Source organism: Parasteatoda tepidariorum, chromosome 3, assembly GCF_982258835.1.
Source record: "Parasteatoda tepidariorum strain Cologne lab strain chromosome 3, Ptep-v5.0, whole genome shotgun sequence".
NCBI classification, from domain to species: domain Eukaryota; kingdom Metazoa; phylum Arthropoda; class Arachnida; order Araneae; family Theridiidae; genus Parasteatoda; species Parasteatoda tepidariorum.
In genome coordinates this window covers 109,756,637-109,784,178 of record NC_141757.1, presented here as the reverse complement: position 1 = coordinate 109,784,178, position 27,542 = coordinate 109,756,637, and the positions used below count along the sequence as shown (strand labels likewise).

At 27.7% G+C, this 27,542-nt stretch overlaps 1 protein-coding gene and 1 long non-coding RNA gene across 10 annotated transcripts in view; one reads left to right on the top strand and one right to left on the bottom strand.

Moving 5' to 3' along the window:
• LOC107454790 (uncharacterized) overlaps positions 1-19,617 on the bottom strand; it is a 130,767-nt gene extending 111,150 nt beyond the window's left edge. For 7 of the 9 annotated variants that reach the window (XM_016072086.5, XM_087159920.1, XM_087159918.1 and 4 more), the window contains exons 1-7: positions 19,206-19,613; positions 17,161-17,403; positions 16,250-16,350; positions 15,465-15,616; positions 9,347-9,426; positions 3,708-3,875; positions 2,917-3,021 (exon numbers count right to left, since the gene is read on the bottom strand). In XM_016072086.5, coding sequence (XP_015927572.3) covers positions 2,917-3,021; positions 3,708-3,875; positions 9,347-9,426; positions 15,465-15,616; positions 16,250-16,350; positions 17,161-17,209 — 655 coding nt within the window. In that variant the 5' untranslated portion in view covers positions 17,210-17,403; positions 19,206-19,613. Of the gene's footprint in view, positions 1-2,916; positions 3,022-3,707; positions 3,876-9,346; positions 9,427-15,464; positions 15,617-16,249; positions 16,351-17,160; positions 17,404-19,205 lie in introns of all 9 variants that reach the window. The other 2 variants (XM_087159916.1, XM_087159922.1) reach the window with 1 other exon arrangement.
• A 317-nt stretch (positions 19,618-19,934) lies between these two features.
• Positions 19,935-22,270, top strand: LOC147814161 (uncharacterized). The gene is made up of 2 exons (XR_015432697.1): positions 19,935-20,073; positions 22,042-22,270. It is a non-coding gene; the product is annotated as an uncharacterized LOC147814161 (long non-coding RNA).
• Positions 22,271-27,542: the final 5,272 nt, after the last annotated feature.

The window sequence follows — 27,542 nt, the reverse complement described above, 5'->3', positions numbered from 1 at the left end:
ATCTAAACACACAGTTTTTTAGTTTAGCATAGTTAATTATTTTTGTTTGAACAACTGGAATCTTGTACAGTACAGAACTAAAACACTAAGTTTCGTTTTCCTTCTCCTGACTAAACACATATGAATAAAAAAAAATATATTTTATGTATATATATCATTTAATATGTTTCCTATATATTCCTTAGTCATTGTCAGATTTTTTAGGTTAAAAGAGAGTTTTGAAATATCATCTCTGGAATGCAAGCAACATTTACGAACTTTCGATATTGTGATAACTATACAATTCGAATTTTGAATAAAAAAACTAATATATACCAACAAAACCGTAAAATTTGATATTAATATATAATTAGTTCGAAAAAAAACTTTTTTCAAAATAAAAATATACTATAAAAGGTTAAAATGAAATAGAAAAAATTAGCATTAATGCAAGAATTGTAACAATTTGTCGACAAACATTGCTGTTAGTGATGGGGGGAAATGCGTTATTGGTTGGTTTGCTGAGAAAAAATAATTTACAGATTTCTTTGAATGGGAGTTGAAAAGCTTTCAGAAAAAGAGTGCAATATAAAATCCATTATTATTAAATTATAACTAACTAATTTTTAGAGAATTTAATAAAGTTAAAAATACAAAAACATTTTGTCAAAATAGAAAAAAATTACCACTCTCAATTGCGAACAAACTTGAATCATTGTGTGAACATGGACAGAATTTAAAAACCGAATCCTAACCCCGTCTTCCACATCCGCCATAATCTTTGCCTTTCCTAAATTGCACAGTCTGCATAGAGATCAAAGGTTTCTACATTTGCATGGGAGAATTTTATGTTGTATTCTAGTTTAACAGGGCTATAATAGAGCAAATTTTGAGGAAGGCAAAGTAAGTTGATGACATTTTAACTGTTGGGAGATACATTTCCGTCTAAAAAATGTGGGTATAATGGATGAAACAATTTAAATTAAGAAAATTATTAGCAAATAATTTAAATTAGTGAAATTAAAAAAATATATATAAGCAAAAATTTCCAGGTTTTCCAGGTTTTTATCCATATTTCCCTGATTTTTCCAGGTTTTTTCCAGTATAAAAAAAATTCCCTGATAATTCCAGGTTTTCAAGGTTTTTCAGGTGGGTGGCCACCCTGTTATCATAAAGAAACACATAAAAGCTAAAAAGAAAATATTTTTGTTTTGTATTTTAAATAATAACAAAAAATATCAGGAATTTTTTTAGTTTGCAAAATCAGAATTTAATGCATTACATGAAGATATTTATCCAGTAATAATAGTGAATTACGAACAGAATTTGAAAAACAAAAACATTAAAAACAAGAACTATACATTTAAAACATTAAAAAATTAAATAATTAAAACCTAAAAATTAATGTAAATTACTAGAAGTGAAGAAATAGAATGCTCGGGACACGAGATTTCTGGCCATCCAATACCATTGGTAAATGCCTCCTCTATGCTCTCTATGCTTAGTTATGGCCAGGACAGACTAGTAACAGCTACTTACTTATACTGGTAAATAGGTTATATATTAGTGGTTATACATAGGTTAAAAGTAAGTATGTCAATTCTGTTAGGGTGTGTTGTCTTCTTTTACTTTCGTTCGCTGTTTGCTCTTCGATGTGGCGATGAGTCAAGTTGAGAATGATTTCAACAATAAATTTAATTAAGAAATAAAAGAAAACAAACTACTCCAGCAGCCGAGTACATTGCTGCTTCCAAATTGTTTCATATTAAAAATCTCTCTCTTACATTTGTAAACAGACACAGTAGTTGTGGCGCTGCGCCACCTGCTGGACAACTCACTATTAAGGGGAAATGTTAACAGGTGTTTGACCAAATAGTTATGTAATGTACTCCAGGGTGTGTAGCCAAATCTTTCAACAAAAAATAAGCATCTTTTAAGTACTTTTTAAGCATTAAAAAATATTTTTAAGCACTATATACATAAAAAGACGCAAAATAATTTTCAAAGACTTTACATGATCATGATAAAATAATGAAAAACATGTAAATTGATTGGCGCTTTCATACGCTACAGATCGATGGTACGCCAAAATGGATTGTAAAAACGTTTAATAGAACAATCTGAAAAGCACGCTTTTGCATCATACATGGCGAAAATCGACATGGTAAAGAATTAAAACATAATTTTTGAATAGGGAAAATTAAGCACTTTTTAAAAATACCCAATGAAAAAAGCATCTTTAAACACTTTTAAAAAACGCTATGCACCATGTACTCATAAGTGTATAGTAAATAAGAATAAGTATGGTTAAGGTGTTTGGCTAAACAGTCATGTCATTTACTCATGTGTGTACTGTAAACAGGAGATAACTTAGAAGTAAGTATATCAATTATGTTAAGGTATTGGGTTAAGCAGTCAAGTTATGTACTCAGAGTTCAAAATTGCTACATTCCATGACTGTAGCTGTGACTGAACTCTTTCCAATCAACATTAATTTTTTCTGGGTTTATCCTTCAATTTAAATGATAGTTCTGATGTCAGCATAAAATTTAATCATATACTTCTCCTAAGAGCATTCCTCTGTACCAATTCATCCGTTTTCTCATTACCATCGATTCCAACATAGAATAGTATCCAATGGTATTTCACTGTTTTACAATTCTTATTTTAATTCCATGATAGTCTGTTATTTTTATCACAAAAAGAGATTCAAAGTGATTTTTCCAATTATTATTTTCTTTTTAACATATTCTTCAGCCACACATTCTTCATATAACAAAAAAACAGGAGTAATTAGAAATCCTTGAATTAATACAAAAGTATTAAGGTTTTTTAAAAAACCTTTATGTTGTTACAAATAATTTGTATATTTTGGTAATATTTTAAATTAAAACATATTTTTTTAAAGAAAAAGGAGGAATAAAACAATTATGATACCTTTGTGGACTTTGTCACACAACAAAATAATATCTTCATTTCCTTTTGTTAATCCAGAACACTTCGATAATTGTCTTATTCTCAAATCTTCAGAAACCCCAGCTTCTAAAAATTGGAAGAAGAAAACACTGTTGTATAGTTTGTAGATGATCCACAATTCAACATAATAAAGTTCTGTCAGATGGGTAAGGGTAATATTGTAGATTTGAGGAAGTGGTACGTCTGTATATTACATTTAGTGCATAGAAATTCCATTAGAAATGAAAACATAAAACACATAAACTTAAAAAATTATAGTAGAAGATCTATATAAAATAAGGCCTTGTGTTTTAATGAATTTTGTGTTACATAGATCATTTTACATATTTTTAAACTAGCCCATTAAACATGGCAATATTAGTCAAGAACAGATCAATTTCAAAATAATTTTTATATATGAATAGTTAAAAATACAAAAAAAAAATACTCTGAAAAATTTATTATTTACAGAAATTTTTTTAAATTATTTTTGAGCATTAAAACTAATAACAAATTAATTGATCAATTTTGGTTTGATTAGCTTCTAAAATTGTAACCTCATAACAAATAATTAAACAGATAATGTGAAAAGTTTATTATTTCAAGTTAGAAATTTCTTAACAGCATTTTTCTTGTTTATTCCTGAAAAGTGAATGTGGTTAATGGAAAATTGCAATACATAGATCTACTTTACTTATACTGTCTAAATTTAAAGTTCATCATCATTTATAAGAAAAAAACTACATTTTTAAGCAAGCATTAACTTTACTTACTTTGATTATAAATAGGTTGTGATAAGATTTTTTGACATACAGGCTGACGTTCATCTTTGCAATAAAATGCTTCAAAGCAAAGTATACCACTATTTAAATTTAATGTTTTCATTCTTTCTCGAACTTCTTTTACTAAATCCTTCACATCATATTGTAATTTCTTTTTCTCTAAAAAGGAAATGACAGTTGGGTAAAAGGATAATTGATAGAGGTGGCTTATTTACTTGGAAACAAAATTCATATTTCATACAGAAGTTTGAACAAATATTTAATTTTTTGGCACACTTTTTACCAAACATAGGTCTGTACAGACTTATTGTGAAAAGTCCTGTGTTTATAAAGTCGAGAAAAATTTATGATATTATTATTGTTATTGTAAATTTTAAATTAAATTCAAGTGAAATTTTGTTTTTCGGCCAGGGCCCTTTTTGTTTTGCTTCTTATTCTGTTTTTTTTTTTTAAAAAAAAAAGAAAGAAATGAAAATAGGTTCATATTTTCTTGAATTTGTAAAGGTCCTATTCCTTTGATTTTGCAAACAATTGCAAAACGATTGGTCTTTGAAGTAGAAGTCTTTAAGTTGTAAATAAATAAAAGATGATAATGTGAATAAATACAATTTTTATTTACATGATGCGCGATTTTAAAATTGCATTGTTTGTATCATTTACCAATGGCTATGTATAATTTTCAAATTGAAAATCACTTGAATTGAAAATTGCGATATGTGATTTATAAATAGCAATGAGTCATTTACAATTTCCAGAAATTAAGAATCACAGAGCGAATATTGTACATCCATTAAATAACGGATCACTATGTACATTTTGCAAGTCCAGAAAATGCAAACCATGATTTGTTGAAAATTTCCGAAAAATAATAATGAAGATTTCTTTTATTCAAATAAAATGATTTTAAAACATTTTAATGAACAGCTATACGAATGCGGAATTTGTGATGGTAATGATAAGAAAAAATCAGTTAATCAATTTAATATCATTTAAACATATTTGTATCATTGCGACAACATTGATATTGTACCGAAATGAAAAAAAATCAAGTTGACTTAACAGGGATGAGAGTAGCCAGAAAATAAAAAAGAGGAAATCCAAGAATATATATACATATAAACAAAAATTTGACCAATAAAGTGCGATTTTTAAACTTGTAAACTATGTGATTATAAATCCCGATATGAGGCTTTTAAATCAAGTTAATATGAAACTCTACATCGAATTTAAAAAATGCGAAAATACAAATCATGATGTGTAATTTTTAGATCACGATGCATAATTTTAAAATTGCGCGATATTACAACCGTAAAAACGAATCACGACAATGGATTTTAAGCTCGCGTAGCTACATAGGGTTTCAAAAGCTTGTAAATACAAATCCCGATATTGGTTTTTTAAATCTTGTAAATAAGAATCGCAATGTACAATATTTAAATCGCCTGAATAAGAATCGCAGCGTTCAACTTTTAAATCAGGTAAATACGAAAATCGATGTTTGATAATAAAATCGCGATTTTAAAAATGCATAAACAAAAAACACGATATTGGATTTTTAAATCTCGTAAATACGAATCATAATGTACGATATTTAAAAAGCGTAAATAAGAATTGCAATGCGCAACTTTTAAATCAGGTAAATTCGAAAATCGATGATTGATATTAAAATCGCGTGAATAAAAATCGAGATATTTGCAGAGTCTGGACTTGGGATTTCTAAAAGGCTTGGTTGTATTATTTTTTGTTTAGACATAATAAATAAAAATTTAATAAAAATATAATAAATAAAAATTTACAAGATTAATTGAATGAGCAAATAAGTATTTTCACCGCAAACCCACCTCAATTTTTTTTTCTTCTTTTTCTTTGTTTGCTTTCACTCCAGAATACAAGAAGCAGCGACGTCTGAATTACAAAAATACGAGCTATCCTGCCGACGGATAAAAAATACGGAAAATCTTATTTTCTGTGCGTGGAATCGGAGAAATAGCTAATATAAGTAAAAATGTGAAAGGTCAGCAGCTAGAACGTAGTTTGAATTTTCTGTTTTTCTTTGAAAATTATAAATAAATATATTTATTTTACTTCAATAACTGAATTTTTTTTTAAAAAAGCGGGATATTTATTTTTAAAAAAAAACGAAACTTTTAGAGAATCGAAGATTTTGATAAAAAGGCTGAAATTCAAAAGCGAAAAAAATCTCATCCCTGTATAAAGGTCAACCAGTTTTATCCCAAGGAAATGATTTTTAGAGAAACTTCAGAAGGAGGAATGAGGACTTCAATAATTTCGCTCCACGGAAAATTAAATTCCTCATAAAATATTTAAACTAGTGGGGAAAAAAATTTTCAGCGGAAATTAGCGGAAAAAATGGTAAAATCTGAAAAAAAGCGGAAATCCGCGAATCCGCAGAAGAATCTCATCCCTGACTTAAGAAGATAAACACATCCCTGTGTAGATCCCCCACGTGTAGGATCCCTTTTTAATTTTGTAGGATCCAAGGATTTTGTGGGATCCATTTTTGAAGGACCCAAGTATTTTGTAGGATCCACTTTTTTAAAAAAAAAATACCACTAAGCGTTCGTTTTAAGGTAAAATATTTTAAGAAGGATCTATCTTATGAAATAATTTGTGAAGAGTAACAAAATAATTTGCATTAATAGACGCAATTTTTTTACAACAGATATCTTCACCCATGCAAAAAAATTCTACAAAAAAAGCGACTGATTAAATACAACATTGGGCAATACAGAGATTCATAGGATATTTAGAATGCTGTAATAACCATAATAAGAACATACTGTTTAAATAAATATTAAAAGATAACTTTAATGAATGACGTTTTTATTTTAAATCTTATTTTTAAAAGTAACTTTAATATTCTACAACTGGCAATTAAGTCATAAATAACTATATTGCATTGAAATAAGGCTGAAATAAATGCAAATTAGTTTAATTAATAATTTATTTAAATGTTAACACTTCTGTCTCAGAAAAACATATTCGATTGAATTAATGATCCAATGCAAATAATATATTTTGCCCTAACACAAAAAATTATACAATTGTATATCAGTCAAATAAAAAAAAAATGTAAAAATCAAAATAAGATTTTTTTTAGACCAACACAAAAAATGAACCAATTGCATTCATTCAATACATTAAAAAAAGTATAAAACTAAAATTACAATAATATTAATAAGCATACATTATCAATACATTGATTAATATTGACATTTAAAATTTTATAGGTTGACAAAAACACTTAAAATCATGTTATTGATTGTTCATATGCTTTATTTTACTAACTAGACCATCTGATTTATCTAACACTTATTCACATTTCTTGATTAATATAAAATAAATATACATAATATAGTTATAGAAATATTGCTCAGTAGCCAACTAACTAATTTCTCTCCAGCACAAGGAGTTAAGCCTTTCCTTTCCGTCTCATTTCTATATTATTTTATAGAGAGAGAAAAGTCATTCTCCTACACCACTCCTTCCTTTCAAAATAAGGGACAATATTTCCCTTACATCACACTCACTGACCTTCAGGTCAGCGGTGTGATGCAAGGGTCAGATCGCATTTGCATAATATCAGAAGTGACATCTGCAGATGAGTCAGAGTCCTGACAGTGTTTTAAAGCCTTACTATTTTCTTCTTTTTTTAAATTTTTTTATAATTAATTTCCAATGAAAAAAATCAACAATGCTTTGAGCATCCTTATGCAGTAGATTTAAGACTATGCAGTAAAAAAAAGTTTTTCTTTTTTTTTTCCTTCTTTTAATCCAACAGAGAGCTATAGAAAGTGCAACAAGTAATTTATTTATGATTCCAATTAAAAAATATAATGACTTTTTTTCCCAATTGATCTTTACTCATTTAGAAAATTCAAACAATTTATTAAAATATCATATACAGGGTATCTGCTACATTTTAGATTTTCAAATTCATGACTTTCCATGATTAATTCCAGGAATTTTTCATGACTTAATGAAGTTACTATTTTCTCTGACAAAAACACAACAATAAATTTAAAAAAGCATTATAATAACATTCATTGAAATGATAGGTATAACCTAAACTGTTATACTCTGCATCTTCATATTTACTCATTTTAAATTTAAAAAACAGAGTAAAGAAAGAATGAAGCAATAAAATGGCTGAAAAAAATACAAAAGCAAATAATTTTTTTTTCTTTTTTTCAGCAAAATTATATTCTAAAGAAACTTTTCTTGTTCATCAGAAAGGAAAGAAATACTCCTGATTTTTCTGTTCTCATTTCGGAATAAAAAAATTCGCCAATGACTGGCTTGCTTCAGCTAGAATTTTAAACTGATAGAATAAAAAAAATAAATAATAAAAATTCTGAAATCACATAAGTTTAAAAGATAATTAGCTCTATTTTTCTTTCATTTATTGAAAGAGCACCATAATTTTTAAAGAACACGATAAAAACATTTTATATTTTAATCAAATATGACTGTGAGTGGAGATTTTGTTACAAATTCAGATATTCGGAACACCATGAAATGGGGGGGGGGGAGAATTCAATTTAAAAAATTAGATTTTTTGGCGACCTAAATACATAACTTTCCATGATTTTTTTTCAAAAAAATAGTTAAAATCATGACATTTCATGACAAATTTTGTTCAATACTGAAATTCATGACTTTCCACGATTTTTCACGACTTTCCAGGTGCGCGGATACCCTGCATATAAAGAAATAGCAAATTTTAAAGAGTTATTTCAACTAAATTTCTCTCCATATTTTAAAAAAAAAATTATATCACTGAGATTAATTTTTAACCCTACATATTTTTCAATCTCATAAAACAAAAACTGTTACATATTATGGATAAAATAAACGAAATTTTACACATTTTTAGGGAAATGCTTAAGGAAAATTCTAGCATGAAAATGTTATTAATGCTGACATTTGTTTGGGAGGGTGAGCAATAGCGATTATAATGCAGAGTTCTTTTATGAGAATAAATTAAAATAATCAGTCAAAATTTTATGTATTAGTAAATATAACTCTACCAAAATATTTTAAATTACGATTATTTTATGAATCAGTAAAATTATTTGTCAACAATATATTGTTTATCGTTTATTATACTTGATTGTGATGACATCGATTATTTGTAATGAAGTCACAATTCAAAGTTTTGAAGGGAAAACAATGATAAGGGATTTCTGAAATATTCAGAATTTCTGAAATAAAAGAAATATGATTTATTAATATATGTGCACTTAAGTCTTTTATTTGTTATTCAGATTGTTGGATACAAGAAAATTGCATGGGAATATCAAGGATAATAGTACTAAATAAAATACTTAATTAGTGTTCCTAAAAATTAATAAAAATTTTTCATTTCTTTCCAACAATATAAAGCATAATTTTCTTCATAGGGGATTCTTAAATTAAATAATGTATTAAAAAAAAGAAGGTTTGTTTACAGACTGGTGGTAACGAGATTCTATTCTAAACTATGTTTGAAATTGGTAATAAAATCATAACTACTATAATTTTACTACCACATATCATTTATAACAGCTATAATACACTATATATATACTACTATATATTTATAAGTACTAAAATTTTACTCAACTTACTTAAATTTTGTGCTACTTTTTCTTTCAATAAATCAACCAGTTCATCCCTCTTTTTTATACAAATTGCCAAAGAATCAAATCTAAAACATTAATAATATTTTATAAATGAAATTTCGTTTCAAAATTTTAAATAACAATGATAAAGAAATAATTTATCTGTCAAATACAGTAGAGTCCCGATTATCCGAGTTTCCACTTAAACCGAGCTATCAAATATTTAAAGGATTTTTTATGTTGCAGTTAATTTTTTTTTATTTTTAAAAATACTGCCGAAACAAATTCTAAAATTTGTCTTCCAAACACTCACGGAAACAAGCTGACGGTCAACACGAGATTACCGATGAAATGATCAGTAATATCGCCAATAATGAAAATGAATCCAGCAAAGATGATGAAGACAGTGATGATGAAAATTAACATATAAAAAAGCAGATAGACTAAAAGCTATCAAAAGTGCTACTGACTATATAGGATTACAAGAAGAGTCTTTCTGTTATCTGTAAAAAAAATGTGGAAACAATCCTGCAGAAAAGTTCCAAAGTAATATAAAACAAAAAATGATTAAGGACTTTTTTAAGTAAAAACTCTAAAATTCTTGTAAAGTATACTCTTTAAGTGTTTTTAAGCAAGATTTTCAATTATAATATGAATTGTATGTGGTGTACTCGTATAAATTTTGTATTTGTTAAATATATTAGATTTATACCAACCTTTCCTTTTTTATACTCTCTGATTTAACCGAGTTTTTCGGTTATCCGAGTTAGTCAGGGCAACATTAACTCGGATAATCGGGACTCTACTGTAATAAGAATTCTATTTTCACTAATAATTTTTAAAGAAAACTCATAATAATTTTCTCTTGTTTATAAAAGAATGTTACAAAAAAATTATAACTTTATACTTTTAGTTCACATTTCTATATATAAAAAAACTTATGTTTTTAAACAGTCCTAGCTCATTCTACTTTTATTATATTTTATTTTAAAATATTATAATCAGTTATAAATCATTTTGTTTTCTTTCTTGTTTCAATACAAAAATATCTAGTCTGGATACAAGAAGTACGGTTCTGAAACGAATTTTTCCCCTCAATTCCAGCTAAGTCAAAGTCAAAAAAGAAAATGTTAGAGTAGTGTGTAGTAATTTCAAGGTCAGGTCAGAAAACTAACTGCTGAAAGTACAGACTGATAACACAGTAATATTAAGCATCAAATTAACAATGACAATACATTATCAAAATTTTTATTTTTACATTGACTTTTCAAACATTTTCAGTTTTATGTTTTTTTAATTATATAAAAATTTTCACTCATCTTCTGAAAGATGTATAAACAGTGCTTCACTGTACAAGTGCGGAAAACTATTTTTATACATATATTTTATTTACTGCAACAACATAAATTTGAGTTTATTGCCTTTTCTAGAAGTCATTCTAAATTCAGGCAATACTACTGATGACAACATGCAATATTTTTCTATGATAAAAGATAATTAAGTTTATGATTTAGTACTGGCCCAAAACTTTTTTTAAGCTTTCGTCTAACAGATTTTTCTATGAGCTTCAAGCCTAAATTGAAAAAATTCTTAATACTCTTGAATAAACAGTGCCTGCCTTAAACTCACAAATAATGTTCTATTTCATTCTGTAAAAAACATTCTTTGGCATTGGGCTTTAATTTATCTTTTTAAAAAACATTAAACTAAGTTAAGCTCACAGTTAAAATTAAAAGTGCCTTTACAAAAAGGCCACAATCACTCAAAAAAATTCTTTGACTTTCTCTGATTTTTTAAAACTGATTACGTAAATGTTATTGTTCAGTTTTCAATTAGGCCTAATTCTTATACTACATAAAATCTATTACAAATTACTTATACCAGCTAGAGTTGAAAATAAACATTTGTTTTTTAATTATGACAAGACATATTTTGATGAATTGATGGATATTTAAGTATATATTATATAATAGGGGTGCTCAACCTGCGGCCCGCCAACCATCGATGTGCGGCCCGCGGCCGCAATCTGAACAAAATGAAAAAAAAAATTAAATATTTGTTTTTTAAAAATAATACAAAAAATTCGGCAATTTAAATTTACAGTTTTAAGTTTTTGACGCACCCAATCTCAATCAATGTAGTTTTTCGATGGTTAACGCTACGGATTTCAGCATAGTTTTAAAAATCCCAATATTTTTAATGCATCATTATTACGATTTACGAATTTTAATTACCACTTTTGACACTTTTCGTATGTGCCGATTCCAATGACTTTTCGGTAGTTATCGCTACCCATTTTCAAGTAGTTTCTGAAACAGCGATTTTTGAAAGTTATGAAACGCTTTATTTGTGCAAACTTCATGGAAAATCTAAATGACTTTAGATCCTTTCTTCAACAGTTATTGCTGCACATTTCCGTCCGGTTTTTAAAACTTCGATATTTTAGCATGATATTATTACGAATCGCGAGTTTAGATAACCATTTTTTGACATGGCTTATTTGTAACGATTTTATCGCAAATCAAATTATTTTACAATCGTTATTTTAGAAATTATTGCTACAAAGGTTTTGAAAGTACCGATATTTTTTATACGCTATTGCGACATTTTAATTTCAAATCTCGCATTTAAATTACATAAAATTTTGATGGACTTTATTTACTCCAATTTCATCTAAAATATTAAAGTATTTTGGTTATTGTTTTAGTAGTTATTACGTTTTCCCCGTGATTTAAAAAGATTATGATATTTTTAATACTTTGAGAGCAAGCGAGTTTTGAATTGCGTATTAAAATAATTATTTTTTACGTGCTCTGTTTGTGCCGATTTTATCATTTGCGTTGTACCGATTTTAACACGAATTTTTTAAGAGGTTTTTCGAAAGTGTTTTTTCTTCTTTCCCGTTATTGCTGCATTTTTATTTGTGATTTAGAATATACCTGATATTTTCACACAATGTTACAACTCGTGAAATTCGATTCAGCTTTAATTTTTTTTCGTAACTTAAAAAGTAATTACGTATCTTAGCCAAATCAACGGTCCGTTTTGCAAAAAAAAAAATTCAAAAAACGGCATAATTCTTTAGTCCCATGAACACGTGCAAGTTTAACAACCCACATCGAACCTATTCTTTTTGTTGTCACATGTAATTTAAAAGTCATACATCGTAATTTGTATTTACGCTATCTGAAAATTGCGCATCGCATTTCGTATTAACATTAACGAAATTTAAAAATAATCCATCGCGTTTCGTATTTACGGGATTTAAAATCACATATCGCGATTCGTGTTCTGGCGTTTAAAATATCATCCATTGTTACTTTTCTCGCACGCGTTTTAAAAACCATATATCGGAATTCATATTCATGCATTTTAAAAATCAAGTGTTGTGAGTAGTCCTTTCGCAATTTAAAAGCCACACGATTCGTATTCACGCGATTTGAAAAACAAGCATCGAGTTTATTATTTACGCAATTTAAAAATCACACATGGCAATTCGTATTCAAGCAATTAAAAAATTACACATAGCAATTCGTATTCAAGCGTATTTCCGCGATTTAAAAACCCAGAAAGGAAGAACACCATCTAGGACAAATTCCAAAACTGATTATGTTATTTGCTCTAAGCTTAATACTGCCCACAACAACAGCTTTTGTCGAAAGACTGTTTTCCAGAATGAATTTGGCCTGTTCAAAATTACAGAGTAGTCTTTAAATACAATCATTACATTTTCATTTAATGGCTCAAAAAATATCACATGATCAAGTATATAAAATTATCACAATACTCAAAAATTTTGCAAATTACAGTGTAACCATTAAGAAATTTTTTAAACCATTTTCTATCTTCTTGGAGCATTTTATATCATTTATGATTATATGCTGGGAAATGATTTGTGTATCATTAAATTTTAACTGTATAAAAAATTTAATCAAGATAAGTTTTGAAAAGTAATGTAAATTTTATTGATTGTTAATTGATTGTGTATTAATTGTAAATAGTAAGTGTAATGTTAAAAATATATCCGTCATAAAAAGTTGTTAACAAGTATCTTAATATTTTTTTATTATTAAGGAATATAGTTCCTTAAAATTTAATGTGTTTTCTTCTTTCTTTCTTCCCTCTCTTAGCCTCTTATTATTAATTTAAAATAAAAATGTCTGAAAGATAAAGTCCATTCCCTAATAAATGCTAAGTCTTATTTTCCACTTAAGGGGTTTAGTTTTAATCATTTTTAACCCTATAAACTTTCTTTAAATCAAAGTATTTAACTTGAATTTATATTAATGACTAGAATATTTATTTATTTGAAATTTAATTCTATGAAAAAAAATTAACGTTAAAATTTATGTTTAAATGAACTTTTGTATTTTGTAATGTGATAAAAAAAAATTTCAATTTTTCCATAGTTTTTTAATTATTTCAATTTATCTAAATTTTTTCCGATGAATTGATTCTGATTTTCGAATTCTGTTTTCCTTCTTAAGTAATCAGTTTTGCATTTTCTAATTTTAAACGTTTTAAAGTATTGTATTTTCTGCAAAGAGATTACAAGGTTAATCGACAAAAAGAATTTAGTGTTATATAAACAATGATGTTTATATAACAATCACCACCAACAATTGCTTTCAATATGTCGGTCTAAACACTTTGGCATGCGGCCCTTCATTGGTCAATCTGCTGTGCATGTGGCCCTTCACTGAAAAAGGTTGTGCACCCCTATTATATAAGATATTAGATATCTATTAATTATTTTTTTGGGTTATATATTGAATATTTAAGTACTTGAAATTTAAATAAATACATTTTTTTCTGACTTATTGAGTAATTTAATTAAATTTCCTGACATTTTCCTGTCCTGTGGCCACCCTACCTTTTTTTTCTATAAATATTTAAAAAGAAAAAAAATACAAAACAGATTTTTAATTAAAATAAATATTGAAGATTAAGAAATGTAAGAAAGTTGAAACTAAAATTTTGATTAATTTGATTAATACAAAATTCTTTTTAACTCTTTGTCAGAATTATTTTAAGGAGATATAATTATCAAGTAAGTTAATCTTCAACTATCAAAAGGTACCTCAAAATGGAATTAAGTTAACATGCGTTATATACTTGTGAATTGGTATTTAATATTTATAGTCGTAGTTACACTGCCTTACTCCCCTTCCAGAATTTTATCTGTGATAGAATTCGATGTGCCAATACCATTAGTTGATTAGTACTATTTATTTTTTCTGCTCATTACTATTATTATCATATCATTATTATTATTTATTTATTACTATTTACTCATTGGCCAAGAGAATTTTATTTATTTCACCGAATTTTTGAGCACTATTTTATGAGCAAATCAACTGTTTAATATGAATCATCCATCAATATTATCAAGTTCATATGACATCAGGTTACCAATACAGGACGATAATAATTGACAGTGTCAAACCTTCATCAATCAAAAGGTACCTATAGATAGAATCAAGTTAACATGTCTTATATACTCGTGAATTGGTATTTAATATTTATAGTGGTAGTTATGCCACATTTTCCCCAGATGAATATGACACTTTGTAAAAATGATAAGCATGAATTTTTATTTTTAATTAAAAACATACTTTTTCAAGGATACTAAGTAAATTGGGAAATGCCTACAGAAATATCTGCCACTTTAAAAGGTAAGCTTGCAAAATTTAGGATAATAGTTTTAAGTTCATTCGGTATTTTTTTTATATTGACATGACTTATTTATAATATTTAGCCTTAAATAATTGAAATTTTATATTATCATAATATAAAAATATACTAATATATTCGTTTATGTATCATAAAGTAAATGATCAGATATGCTTGTGGTCCCACCTTTAAACAGGTTAGATCAACAGAAACAAAGATACAAGATTGTATTTGGTGCGTTGCAGTTTTTAATTTTTTTTTTTTTTTTTAATTAAGTAAAAGTTATTTTACACTCATTTAAAAATATTGCAGTTTCCTCCTTTTTTATAGAAGGTTAAAAAAAAGGAATTAAATATTGAGATGCTAAACATATTAATAAGAAAATATATATAATGAGTTAGATATTTTAAAACAACACTTTCTTAAAAAAATATTAAATCAAATTAGTTACCTGGCTGTAAAATCCTTAGAAAGTTGTTTCCAACCAACTCCATCCTTACAATCCTTCCCCTCAAGTTCCAAACAATGTAGAGTTGGATTAATTCCACTAGTATACAGTGTAGCTTTAATCCATATATCATTATAACTTTTATATCCATGCAACTATAAAATTCATTTAAAATAAAATTTTAGAGAAAAAAATTAAGGTATTTACTAAATAAGATTCAAAATGATAATTTCAAAGTTAATAATATATCTTCAGCTTGTTTTAGTTTGGAAAATAATTCATGTATTCTTTCTTTTATTGCAAAAGTGGTACAGTCAATGCTCCTTCGTAGGATCCCTCATTTCTGCAACCTTAACTGATTCACAACTACTGATTTACTAAGTCATGTTATACATATTAATTGATACATGAGGTCTCTTTTTTTGTCCTATAAATGCAACATTATTTTAACATCCATTAGAGGGCTTGAACTGAGCTGTTTATTCAAACAGAGCATCAGAATTTTTTAAAATTTTTTTAATTCCACGAAAATCAATCTAAAGACACAAGTTAAATATTTTTGCATGTTTAAAAGAAAGATTTTTCAATCACATTGAGTCAATGGATAACAAGTCTGGAAGAAATTACTCAAACCACAATTTCCTTTTATACAACTTGAATTCTCTATGAATAAAGAAAGAGAGATTCATGTGTTGTGTGGGTAAAGCCATTGGAAGACCTCTACTACCGTACAGTTTTTTAACATATTGTAAAATAAGATAAAGAAAATGAACAATGGAAAATCTTACTTTGATAACTGGTTTTAATCCCCCATGACAGCCTTTTTCGCTCTTATAACGAAAACGAAGACTGTCTTTTAACTCTCCTTCTATGGTTAATTTAGGCTTACCTAAAAGATACAAAGGATACATTTAACAGACTTTGGAAATCATTAACACAGGTGGCCAAAGATTTAAGTTAAATTATTATAATCTCCAAATCAAATTATTCTTTATAAAAAGAATTATTTTACTTAAATGCAATAATTCTTTCTATAAAGAATCATAAAGGGTACAATGAAATAAAATAATCTAGGTTTTTAAGGAGAAATTAAATAGTAAAAGAAAAGTAGAATCTTTCTAAAATAATAAAGTAATTTAAAATTTTTTATGCAAATAATATCATACGGTAATGACTAATAAACATATGACAATAATTTGCATTTAAAAAAATGTTAAAATATGCAAGTGTTACTTATTAAATGACTTTCTTAAACTTAGAATTCATATTATTGTCAAAATATATATTTTTTTAAATATAGTTTGCCGATTTTATGAGAAAATTATTATGTGAAAATAATTCAAAAGTTTAAACTTAAAAATTACTCTTATCTAAATTTTTTAAATCTGAATTACACTATATAGAAAGAATTAAAACTTGGTAGTAATTGGCTTTTTAGCAGATGATATCTATCCAAAAATTAAAAAGTAATATGATTAAAATGTAAAAAAATTTCTAATTTTTAGATTTAAAAATCATTCTTTTGTGTATTTTACACTTTTTCTTTGCCTGTAACTAACATAATTGTTAAGAATTTGTTATGGGAAAAATCAAAGAATCGAAATAAATATTCAACTCTTAAATATAATTTATTGGAAATTTTCAGAGAATGTTATGTAATACATAGAACAAATTTTCTAAGGAGAGATAAAATACTTACAAGAAGATGTAGAGCTTACAGATGCAGTGAATGAACTTGAAATGTCCATAGTTAATGAGTATCATAGATTAGTATAAGATGGTGAAAAGGAACTGTCATATGTGTCTAATTTTAGCTGAAGATAAAAAAGCAAGTTCATTGCCATTTGAAAATTTATAACAGTCATTTGTATTCTTCATAACATTGCTAGCAGTCATGATCTTAGAGCGGTTGAACTAACTGTACGTAGGTATAAATATATGTCTGGAAAAGAAAGAAAAAATTTTAATTTGAAAATGTAATCAGAGACACCAGCATTCCTGAAAACAACAAGTAAAAAGTTGATTTTTTAAAGAATGATGAATCAACAACAATATCATCAGATAAATTTAACATTCTCTTAGGGAAGAAAAAAAAATTATTAATAAATAATTAATTAAATAATTAAAACAAATAATATTTAAAAAATTTATCCCAAGTAGTAAAACCAAACAGTAACAATTGGCACTTCAACAATTTCAGTTGGCAAAAACGGGTACCAATATAGAAATGGAAACACTTTTTCCAGCATTTATTTTAATTTAATAAAAGATAAGTATAAATAAAAAAATATTAGAAATGACATCACTTTTTAAAGCAAAACCAATATTTTAATTAAAAAAACAAACTAATATGAGTCTAGTTATAGTCTATTTTGGATGTAAGAAAAAATTAACAGCTGCAAATATACAGTTTTTTATGCTTATTCGAAGACAAGGAAATGTTTTTCTCATTTATGTTTTGAAATTCACATCAGTTACACAGTCAAAAGACATAAGTACTCAAAAATCAAAATTAAGAAATATAAGAAGAAAAATTGCTCAGCAAGAATTGATAACAAAAGTGAACAAAGGGGACGATTTACGCATTCTGATCTGTTGCCAAGTCTTGGCAACTTTCAGGCAGCGGCCGGCGAGAAATTTAAAAAAAAAAATCACAGAAAGGGACCAACTCGAAATGTTTAACTCCTACCCACCCCCGGGCAAATATCTACATGCTTTTGCTAAAAAAAAATTTAAGTTTAAAATCTATTTGGTACTCTGGCGATTGTAGTTGGCACAACAGATCACGATACGGAAATATCCCCGCACAAAGCCCTGTTCAGTGACATGCTGAGAGTGGGCCAAAGCCTCAACATCCAGCTGATCAACGCCTAAGTACACCAAAACTTTAAATCTATTATGATTATTTTAATTATGAAATTTAATTGTTTAAACAGGAAAATGTTTAATTCAAGTATTTTGTAAGAAAAAAATTTAATTTTCTAACAAATTTATTAATATAATTATAGATCATTAAAATGTAAATATATTTTTTGCATTTAAGAAAGAAAAACTACAAATATTTCATTGTGAATACATTTTTTAACTTAATAATTTTCATTTGATTTTACATCCTTTTCAGGTAGTTTTTATTGTAAAGTAACTAAAGAAAAGTTTTTGAAATTTAAAAAAAAATCACAACATATGCATTTTATGTGTTTTTTTCATACCATTAAATTTAAGTCCTATCTGATAAGTAAAATAAACATGTTTGCGAATTGAACATAAAACATATTTTTCAGGTGTTAACTTCTGAATGAGGGTAATAAGAAAATGTTTTTTTTTTATTTAAATATTTTCATTGCAATTCTATATAACTCTTTTCCTTTATGATAGCATAATTACTACAACCATTTCAGAATAAAATTTTATTTAATTTTATTCTGAATTTATTTTATTCTTTTAAATTCTGAATTAATTTTATTCCTTTAAAAGTTTAAATCAAATTATTAAAAATATATTTAACTTGTTTTAGTATTAGTGAAGAAAATCAATGAAAAGAAATTGATATTTTATAAGAAATTATTTAACAGTATGATTTAGTTAGAGTAATTCCTCACAATTTCCTAAAAAATAAATTTATAACAATGTATTTCAATTTGTTATGAATTAAAGCAGTAAATCGGATTTAATTTTAAATAAGATATGGAAAATTAAAAAAATAATTAATGTTTAAAATGAAAAAAATACAACTGGAGTGCATACTTCTATAAATATGTGATTGTTTCTGTCATCAAATCTAACTCAAAATATAAAGAAACCTTTTATTACTTATATATTCTGCATAAAAGTTACAAAATTTTCTTGTCATAATTATAGAGAGAAAAAAAGATAATCTTTAAGAAATCAAATACCCTAATAATAAAATTTCATTATTCGCTCAGCATAGTATGCTTGTTTTAAATATTTGTGCTACCAGTAAGAGATTAATTTGGACCTAGTGATTTAAAAATAAATCGATGTCACGGTCATAATCAACAATCATATTAACAGATAAACACGGAAGTAAACAAATTAATTAATATGTGAATTATGTAACTAAAGGATGCTGAATGATCAACTGTTGATAGTAAACAATAACACGATTCTTAAACCGGAAATTCTTCCGCTTATGTTTGTCATTTCAAAGCATAGATGGCGCTAAACTCGGGTCTCTATCTTTTAAGGAATTGGTAACTAATTTTAAACCATAGTTTCTACTACAGAATGGCAACAAGGAAATGATAACGTCGGATCAATGGGCTTTTCGCATTGTGATTGGCTGTTGACTATCACTCATGGTTGCAAGAATTTGGGAAGTTATCGCGTTTATTGTGAATTAAAATAAAAATTTCAATAATTTTGTGCACGCCTGTCTGTGTTCTCGCGTAATCTCGTATTTGGTGTAATGAAACAATTGGTTCATTGATGGATTGTGTTTACATTTATTTCGTAAACAGACACTGGAAAAGAGGAGATTTGTGTTTAAAAAAGAAATTAGGCGAAAATGTTTTCGAATTTTTAGATATTTATAAATGTAACAATAAAAATGAATGTTTTCTTTGCTATGTTTATTATTTGTTTTTAAATAAAAGTATGTCATTTTGATATTAAGAGTATGTTCTTAATACTTTGCTCTTAATACTTTTAAATTAAGTATTCTCTTATAAAAGCTTAGCTGCAATATTTATATAATTTTCTTACATTCTGTTGTAAGGAAAAGAAAATTCGGATCTAAATTAAAAGAATAATTATGCGATGTAATGTCTAATCATCCTATGCATATTTCCTAACATTTGTACTTAATTATTAAGCATTATAATTGTAACATAAAAAATAATTCTGGAGTAAAGTTCAAATTGATGTTTAAGTGTTTATATATTATGTTTATTCGACATTAAAAGTGTTTCTACTTCTAACATTTTATAAATGAATTAGTAACCCGCAGTTTTAATAAAATAAAATTATCGCTAGTTAATAAAACTATGGCAAGAGAAAAATTATCGGTAAAATTTTTATGTGGTTATCAGTTATTATATATTTATTTGGAAGTAATGAAAAGTAATAATATATTTGTGAATCTAAGCACATCATGATAAGCAATAGTATTGAAATGATAAAAATTCTGTGGAAATAACAATAATATTGGAAATGAAAAAAATTCATGTTACATGAAATTTATTTTCGAATAGTTGACTACTTACTTTCATGATGATAGATTAGATTTTTGATTACATATTATTTACTGCTGTGTATTAAGAGTTAGGTCAAATGTGCATCAAGTGGCAGTATAAAAATGTTGCTTTTTTTAAACTTACCACTGCTTTATTAGAAAAACAATTTTGTAACAATCAAATAATAAATATATAAAAATCTATATTTGAAGCATATAAGAGTAAAATCTTTTATTTTTTGATTTAGAAACTATCAATCAAAAAGATCCTTTAAAATTTGAATTATATTTATATAATAAGTAGAAAGAAATATTAGCAAAGGAAAAATTTCATAATGAGTCATTGAACAATATATCAATCACTTTTGAACTGACCCCCCTACTATTTTAATGAAATTTGGTGGAACATGCACACATGATAAAGTAAACAATTCGAACAGTTTTTAATTTGAAATTTGTCCAAGTTATAAACACTTGAAAAAATAAAATTTTCACTGAAAAAACCACTAACTTGCATACATATAAATAACTGTATTTTTTTTTTACTTAAAAAAAGTTACTTTAAGAACTTTTATTTTATAAGTTACTTTTTTTTTACTTTAGAAGAAAGTAAATGGTGTTTAAAAAAAGATTTGAAACACCATTGCAATAAACCTTTCATTTGATACCTTATATGACTTTCTGAGGCTAGGTCAACTTTCAAAGCAACCTGATTTGACCTGTGATATGTGGTCTCAAAGAATTATGAAAGAAATATTTTTTTTTAACTACAACATTCTTCTACACCTTTCAAATTTGTAGCATAGAAATTGAAATTTAAAAAAAAAAAAAAACATTAATTATTGCAAACCAAAATTTTTATTAATTGAAAGTGGTATGCTGTACAACTTTTTTCCCCTTTAAGACATTTCATACAATATACAGGGAAAACTGAGTAAAAAGCCTAAAATTCTTAAACCAATATATAAATCAATGATCATTCATACCAAAAGTAGTATTTATCCCATACTTTTGTCTCCTAAAATGTATCGAAAATAACATTTTTATTTTTAGCAAGTGTATTATATTTTTCTTATTAAAAAATGGTTTACCTTTTGATATGCAAAAAATATGTGAAATAGTTACAAGATATGAATAACATTTATTTCATAGAAAATATTTTTTAAAATTATGATTATTATCTCTGTTACAATATGTTATGAACAGAATTAGTAATTTTTTAAACATATAAGCATTATAAAAATTTATGAAATAGTTAGGAATGATGTAGTGCTATTTTTTTGTTAATTATTTTTATCTCATTAGACGGTATGAAAAAATCTTAACCTGTTGTTGTTAGTACTTCAACCTTCTAATTGATCTGTGATTTATTTACTTTCAATATCAAAGGCTTCTGTGGGTACGAGTATGACAGTGAGGGTCCATGAGGCTGTAGAAAACGTATCTTAACTTCTTCGTAGTTTATATTTACATCTGAAATACATCGTATCCACCATTGGCTGTACTGCAAAATTACAACATACCCTCTAATATCTTCTAAGAGCAGTTCTAAAGGATGTAACACCACTGACTGGATCTTACTTTCAGATGAATTTTAATACATTTTCGTTTTAATTGATGTGTGGCTTTCGTGTCTGTTTTCATATATTTTTTTGTGTACCGGAGATTGTGTGCTTTTTCAAAAAAGTGTCTCTATTTCTCACAATCATAATATGATTTTATAATACACAAAATTTGTTTATTGAACACAATATTAAAAAGTGTAAATAATTTACTCTAATTTTTATTTCATAAAAGTTTTTTTTAAAATTTTTTATAGGATTGTTTTGTGTTGAATGAATATCTAATTTAAATTGGTCTAAATGTTGCTAGCATATATATATATATATAGATTTTTTTTTCTGAAAAAGTTATGTATGAATGCTGAAACATGAAGGAAGAAATTTTTTTTACAATACAACTATCGTTTTATGTTAAAAGGGCATTTATTTTTTATGCTTCGTTTAGAAACATAAAGAGACCAAAGAACATCTTAAGGGATTGTGGATCTCATTTCAAATCAGCTTAAGTAAATAGAATTAAATTGTTTTTTATTATTTGAATGAACAGTATTTGTTTATGCTTACATGGTTACTGCTACTTTATAGCCTAAAATAATAATTTCTTGTTTTGTAATCAAATGGAGAAGTGTATTATTTCTTCTTAGTCTAAATCAACTACAGTTTAAGTGGTCATAAAAAGTATATTTAATTCTTAATTTATTTACCATTTGTATCAATGTTAATGTACTCAAAGTTTGGTATGAAATAAAACCTAATATAAAAAAGAAGCTGCTTTTGTACATAGTCTTAAAAAAAAGCTACAAGTAAAGTAAAGTTTCATTTTTTCATAACATGTTGCACATATATAATTTTTTTTTTCATTTTTTTATCATGGCTAAAATAAATTTTCATAAATTTAATACAGAAAATGAGATTTGTTAAATATTTAGTTAATTTTTTACTCATGAAAAAAATATATATATATAATTTTTATTTTATTTGCATGTATAGAATTGGCCTTTTATGTATAATCTGCACTAAGGCTCTTTCTCATACTGTTTAGCAGTTTTGGAATTTTGACATTTTTTTCAAAAAAATTATTGAATATAGCTTTTTTTATTTTATTTATTTTTGTCATTTCTTAGATGACCCTTTGACTATCCTTGGGCTGCAACCCGCAAACAGTAAGCCTATACTTATCCCCATGATTCATGCATAGAATAAAAAGGCATACCCCATTAATTTAACAGTACTTTTTATTATTTATTTTTAATTGTTTATTTGTAAAATCGCTGTTTGAACTCTAATGCACCATTGAAAAAGATTTTCCTTAGAGCATGAGTGGTGAGTTTTCATTGCTTATTACTAAGGAAAATAGTGAGGTTAACTGGTAATCAATAAATAATGTTTCAATTTTGATTTGCTACGTTTTATATATGGATTAATTGTATTTGAAGAGAAGTGTGCTTAGGATAAAGCTCAAACTGGACTGACTCTTTCTAGATGAAATTTCAGTTATAGTTTAATGACAGCATTACCAGAATCGACTACACTGTTTCAAACATCAATGATATTAAAGAAAGCTCATCAATATTTGCAACATGCCTGATAAACCTAGTATGAAACACAAGGATAAAAGCAGCAGAATTTTATTTATTTACTTTTTTTTTTCCAGAGTGCCTTCGACATTCTAAATGCTCCTCAATATCATTTGAACACTAAGTTGTTCTTTTTTTCGTAAAATCTATGCAACTTTTTACAATAGCTCATTCTAAAGAGCGGTCGAAAATATGAGCACAAATGCTATGGCAATTCGCATTTCCGTCGTATCTATGAAGTTAAATTCAAGAATTTAAAAATATTTTCACATTACAGTAAAATTTATTTGTCCAAAACTAATGTTGAAGTTCCTTTAAGAATTAAAGATTATTTGTATTTTATTCATTAATGATTATAAAAAGAAGTGTATTTTAAAAGGTATGAAACATTTTATATCATTCTTAACATCATAATTTTTCAACATAATTTTGAAGAGACGTAGTAATTACAAGAAGTTAAAAAATGATATTTTTAAATTTTAGGTATTAGAAAAGCTATTTATCTTATTAAAATTTAAATTTGATTGTGAAAATTACCTAATTAATAATCACGTAAAATACTGTATATCATACAGGGTGTTCTGTAATTACATCTAACACGTTGTGAAAGCTGCAAATTGATATTTCATAGAGGAGAAAAAATGACAACTTCATCGTATCAGTTAAATTAATTGGTAAATAGGCGGTATGAAAAATAGAAAACCAGTTTGAATGGCCGATGACACACGAACGTGTTAAGTTTTAATCGCCTTCTAAGTTTTGTTTTCTCTAGTAATCACAAGTTTTTAGTCAATCCCACCTTCATCAGTCGTGATTCATTAAATTTTGATTTTTTTTTCCTTGCCTAAATATTAATTTATGACCCTTAATGTGTGTACTCGTTTTTTTACTTAAATTTCATCAAGGATTTTAAAAATATACATTAAGGTTGAACTTTATGAAATGCCCTGTTTAAGTTGAAACCTTTTATTGTTTTTAAATGAAATTATTACGACAACCAGTTTCGACAACAATGATTGTAATAGGATGATTTGAATGCAGTCATCCAACTCCATCCAAACTCAAATATGTTATGCAGTTTAAGTAATGATATTTAAGAGCTTTAAATCTGACTCTCAAAAAAAAAAAAAAATCGGGATATTACTGAAAAATATTGTGATTGGAGCGCGTGGTTTTTATTTTATTTCATAATCGTCGTTCAACAGCCGACCCAATTTTGGGTTTACTGTTACCAATGTTCAACAACGTCGCCTTGTAATTTTGTACCCAATCCAGAAGACAAGGGAACTCTTGGATCAAGTGTTGGGAAATTTTTTTTATTGAAACTAACCCGCGTTTGCGTTACACGAAGAAAAAAACCACGAAATCCTATAATCCGTCTACCGTGGAGGATATTTTGCATCAGCACTGTAGTAGGTGCAAGCCGGGTGCGGAATTCGTATCGACCAGCCATTATTGGGATTCGAATCTGGTTCACCTCATTCGGAGGCGAATACTCTTTCCCTTGGTTCCATCTTCACTGAGTATTAACTCTACAGGATGTTCCAATTTTATTGATTGGTACCAATTTTATTGTTTTGTCTAAATTTAGTCATCTTCAAAATGTAAATAGCAATTCGATCGTAATTTAAGGAAATAAACGGTTTTTTTCTCTTAATCCGCAATGATTAATGAGAAGCAACCATGAGGGTTGATCAGCAACGTAAACAAGGGGCGGAACTTTCCAGTTTTTAATTATAAAATTACAAAACTACGGAGTTGAACATTAGTGGTCGTAAACCCAAAAATTGGATCAGCTGTTCTACGACGGATATAAAATAAAATAAAATCTATCTATTATAGGCCTGGATAGTAGGGCACTGAACCCATGCCCAAGAGTTCGTGGGTTCATCCACAGCCGGCCGAAGACTGCCCGTGTAGTAAATGGTGACTGATGCAAGTTAAATCTATCGAGTTGCAAAGTCCTCCATGTTCCTATAACAAATCAATACCTCTGAGGGTACTGAAACAAAAATTTCCTTGTCTTCTGAATTTGTTCAAAATTACAAGGTTACAGAGTTGAACATTAGGAGTCGTAAACCTAAAATTGGGTCGGCTGTTCAACGATGGTTATAAAACAAAATCTATATTTTAAATAAGGCGAGTGAAAAAGTCTTTCTCACAGTTCAAATAAGGGGAAAAATCAAAACTGTTACTCGAGTAACCAAAAGTAGATTACAAGACAGGATGTGAATATTAAAGTGCAAGAGCGTTTAGTTTAGAATAGTAAATTAAGAAAAAGACTTCGACAAAGGAATAACATAAAAAGATTAGTTGAAGCGCTTTATATTACACACACACATATATATATAGGGAGGGGGGAGAGACTCCCCCCACTCTATAGGTACTGCCGCGGTCATAATTTTACTTCTTATAATCTTAGCTTAACTAAATTACGCCGAAGGAAAAAAATGTAGCTTTAACTTAAACTAAACTCAGTGGCGCGACAGCCCCTAGGGGGCCAAGGCCTACTGGGCCCATCTCAGTTTTCTTGACATTGGGCTCTGGGGTACAGGAGCAGATGTTCCAGTTAGGTGGTCAGCCGAACGCGGAACCCCAAGTGTTTAGTTCCCAAGCATGCTTGGTACTCATTTGTCTACCCTCTTAAGGGATGAAAGGCTGAGTCAACCTTGCCCGGCCTGAGGATCGAACCCAGGACCGGTGGCACGGGAGCGCAAAGCACTACCACTCAGCCACCGGGCGTCTAGCTTTAACTTAAGATAATTTAAAATCTGTTCTCCTATTTATATCCAATTATGTTAGAGGCTATGTGTCCTTTTCGCTCGCACTCACTTGTTTTTTCCTATATTTTAAAAACATGAATGTAATTATTAATGGATGCAGAATTTAACAGAGTATTTATAGTTTGTCTAAGCTAAGAACTCCCCCCGCCACATGGTCTGAGGCCGTCTGCTGCTATGGATACAAGAATAGCGTATTCCAGGGAAGGTAGCTAGCCGACCGGCCTGTGGAGGGGTTAGGGAACTGCCTTTGCACCAGAAAGGTTCTGGGATCGAATCCCGGGCAAGGCATGGATGTTCTTTTCTTCTCTGTACTATTTGTCCTTACTGTGGGAGCAACGTTGGCCCACCTAATATGGTGCCCTTGTAAGAGAGGCCAACAAATCTACCCTGTTAATGTCCGAATTGACGAACAATGTTAACACAGGAGGGCATTGGGGGGGAGGGAAGGTAGCTTCTCTTCACTCTAGGGCAGTGGTCGGCAAACTTATTAGCCAAAGAGCCAAATATGAACATTACAGCAATTTTTAAAAAAATTGGGAGCCAAATCTGCTTCTTTCGTCAGCTTTTATTACACTAAATAAGTAGTACACTAAATAAAACTAAATTTCATACTTAATAAGTATTTATTAATGCGAACAATGTGCTTGCATCTCCTTGGAAAGTTTGAGTAAGTCAGGTTTGTATGTTGTTGTTCTTAATTTTAGGCATGGATCCAAGTTCTCATCAATAGGACGACTTCTCAGTTTACTCTTGATAATGTTCATGCTTGAAAAAGATTGTTATCATATATATGTAGAACCGAAAAGGGAAAGAACAGCAAACGCGAGCTTTTTCAGCTGATCGAAAGACTCAGGAATACTATTCCAAGCGTTGAAAATGATCATGTTTTCCTTCTCCAGGTCATTCAAAGCAGACCACTTGTGTTGTGAACTAACATCAGATTTTTTCTCCTCCAATATTTCCAATTC